The sequence below is a fragment of the Microtus ochrogaster genome, linkage group LG12 (assembly GCF_000317375.1).
Source record: "Microtus ochrogaster isolate Prairie Vole_2 linkage group LG12, MicOch1.0, whole genome shotgun sequence".
Classification (NCBI taxonomy): Eukaryota; Metazoa; Chordata; class Mammalia; order Rodentia; family Cricetidae; genus Microtus; species Microtus ochrogaster.
The window spans coordinates 5126489-5129671 of NC_022036.1; the positions used below are offsets into that span (position 1 = coordinate 5126489).

The 3183-nt window shown below is 39.8% G+C and overlaps 1 protein-coding gene across 1 annotated transcript in view; it reads right to left on the reverse strand.

Annotated features, from left to right (window-relative positions):
* Window positions 1-610: 610 nt before the first annotated feature.
* Window positions 611-3183, reverse strand: part of LOC101996447 (prolactin-inducible protein homolog) — a 4719-nt gene continuing 2146 nt past the window's right edge. The window contains exons 3-4 of the mRNA XM_005363830.1: window positions 1038-1149; window positions 611-738 (exon numbers count right to left, since the gene is read on the reverse strand). Of these exons, the coding sequence (XP_005363887.1) occupies window positions 611-738; window positions 1038-1149 (240 nt within the window). The remainder of the gene's footprint in view (window positions 739-1037; window positions 1150-3183) is intronic.

A 3183-nucleotide genomic window follows, 5' to 3' on the forward strand; every position in this document is an offset into this window, starting at 1 on the left:
CTTTGACTATTTGGGCAAATAGAACAGCCATTTTTGGAAGAAAGATACAGATAGTTCAATGCGAAGTTGCAGAAGTTTATTTTTACATAGCTGTTTGAACAGGGTTCATTTCACCTTTTTTTTTTTGTGGTTGTTGTTTTTTTTTTTTTTTTCTCCAGAGATACATACAAGAAAGGAACACTTTTCCCACAGAGAAGTTTGGTGGTGGTGATCTGATGGAGGAAGGTCATTGGCTAATAAAGAAACTGCCTTAGCCCATTTGATAGGCCAGCCTTTAGGTGGGTGGAGAAAACAGAACAGAATCCTGGGAGGAAGAGGAAGTGAGCTCAGATGCCATGCAGCTCTCTCCAGGGCAGACGCCATGCAGCCAGCCATCAGGTCAGACATGCTGAATCTTTCCTGGTAAGCGCACCTTATGGTGCTACATAGATTATTAGAAATGGGTTAGATCAATATGTAAGAGTTAGCCAATAAGAGGCTGGAACTAATGGGCCAAGTAGTGTTTAAAAGAATACAGTTTCAGTGTAATTATTTCGGAAAGAGCTAGCCGGACCATGGGAAGAAGCCCGCCTCACCTACTACAACAGTGATCTATGGAAGACCTTACAGTTTATGGTGTTACAAGGATTTCACGAGTAACAGTCTTCATATAGGTGGTTACTGGGTATGTTTTCTCACCATCAGGACATACACCCTTAGCTGAAACAACTTCTGCTTTCACTTGTAGGAAAGTTTTTGCTACAGAAAGAAAAGCAGATCTGTTAGCTCATGAACTCCACACAGCTTCATCCCCACCCCTCCCCAGTTTTAACATACTGTGATTCCATTTCCTTCACTCAAGGTACCGTAGCTGTTTGAACTCCCTTCCCTTAGTTTCGGCTCTTTCTGTCCTCTCATATCCTGTCAACTTGGTATCTGGTCAGTATTACATGCATTTTCCCCTTTTCTTTTATTTATTTATTTTTGAATACTCTGATAGATCCTGACCTTCACCACTCTCTGACCTTCGTGAGCAGGGAGGAAATGTTCCCACTTACCAGAGCCTTGGATTTCCCAGAAAAAGTTGTTTGTGGCACATATGCAAGCTGTATATGTTGCATGAGCACTGAGGTACTTGATGTTTGCATTGTCCTCAGTGCTGACTTTGACCTGAAGCAAAGCGAGTGGGGGAAGAGTTAAAGAGTATCAATACAGAGACAGCAACCTGGGGTTGACCATGAAACAACATAAGCAATTCCCAGGGCAGTATATGCTTGGACTACCAAGTAGTTCCTTTTAACTGTCAGGATATACCCGATGCTTAGCAAGTTTTTTGTTATTTATGAGTCAAATTCAACTTTAGCTCCTATTGAGTCTAATAAGGAAAAACTGGTGTTTTCTCTGGCATAGGGAATGGCTGGAGTTTAAAAGTGCTTTGACAAGTTGTCCTATATCTTGGTGACTGTGTCCTTTGCTTTACAGAATCTTTTCATTTTCAGGAGGTCCCATTTATTGTTTCTCTCAGTGTCTGGGCTAACTGGGGTTATATTTAGGAAGTGGTCTCCTGTGGCAAGGCATTCAGGTGTACTTCCCACTTTCTCTGTATGAGGTTCAGTGTGGTTGACTTTATGTTAAAGTCTTTGATCCATTTGGACTTGAGCTTTTGCATAGTGATAGATATGGATCTATTTTCATTCTTCTCTATGTTGATATCCAGTTATCATATGTACTCACTCAAAACTGGCTTTTAGACATAAAGCAAAGAAAACCAGCCTAGAATTCACAATCTCAGAGAATCTAGACAACAAAGAGGACTCTAAGAGAGGCATACATGTACCTAATCTACATGGGATGTAGAAAAAACAAGATCTCCTGAGTAAAATGGGAGCAAGAGTACCATGAGAAAGAGTTGGAGGGAAGAGAGGGGAAGGGAGGGAAGCAGAGAAAAATGTAGAGCTCAATAAAAATCAATAGAAGAAAACTTTAAAAAAACAAACAAGTTATCACTTATTACATTTCCCATATAAGAGAGTAAAACTGCGTGCACGCGCGCGCGCGTGTGTGTGTGTGTGTGTGTGTGTGTGTGTGTGTGGTGTTTGAGTGCATGTGTCTGGGTATGTTTGACTCAGCAGCTGGTTTAGTGTTGGATTACTAAACCCTTTATTTTAGAAATGTGAGGGTTGAAGAATATTGCTGCATCATATGTAGGGCATTGGTTCCCTTGCACTTGCTCCGAGGCTGACGATCTCTAAATTAGAGTCAAAGAGAGTGAATGGTGCAAAGCTCTCCAGAAGCAAGAAGGGTTAAAGCAGGAAGCACAGGCTGTCTACTCTGGTGTGGTGATGTGACTATGACAAAGACTGGCAAGCAAATGGAGTCCATAACCCCCGCTCTCTGACTTTTGTGTTCTGGCTTTGTGACAGAGTTCCTGTCACACTGATTTTTCTTTCTGTCACTGGAAGATGAAAGTACCAATACCTGGATCCCTTGCCTGAGATCATGAAACTTTGTACTTTCTGAGTGAAAGATACCGTTTTTGGCTTAAAGTAACATGTTTATTGCACAAAGAGAAACTGTGCCAGCTAAAAAATCCTTGTCTTACTGTTATTTAGATTTTTTTCTTTCAGCCAAAAGATATAAAACTTTTAATCAATGGTCATATAAAATGAATAACTTCTTGTACTTGACTTAATCCATCTGCTGTGCTCAAAACTAAGTAGAGACAATCAGCATATCTGCCCAATTCCAGATCAAATAGCATTTTTAGCATTTATTTTTAGTCTGGGTAAACACCAGGTACTTTTACCCTGTATTTCTAATATGGCTTTTGGTATAATTAAAAAATTCCCTTTTTTTATAATGATTTTTTATTTTAATTTTTAAAAAAGTTTACATATATATATATATTGTGGTTTATGTGTGTGTGTGAGCATGTGTGCATGTGTGTGTGTCCAGTGTCCACAAACACCAGAAGATGCCCTAAAACAAGACCCATCTGGGATCCTCCAAAAAAGCAGCAAGTGCTCTTAACCACTGAACCATATCCCCTGCCCTTGAACTTTCATTTTGTTTGAACTTTTTTCAAAAAGACCAAGGAGAATGTTAAGGAATTGTTTAGGATAATGAGAAGGAAGTGAACAATTTGGAACAATTGAAGGAAAAAGTAGACCCAAGAATGAAGGTGGAGACATTGTGTGTCTGTGC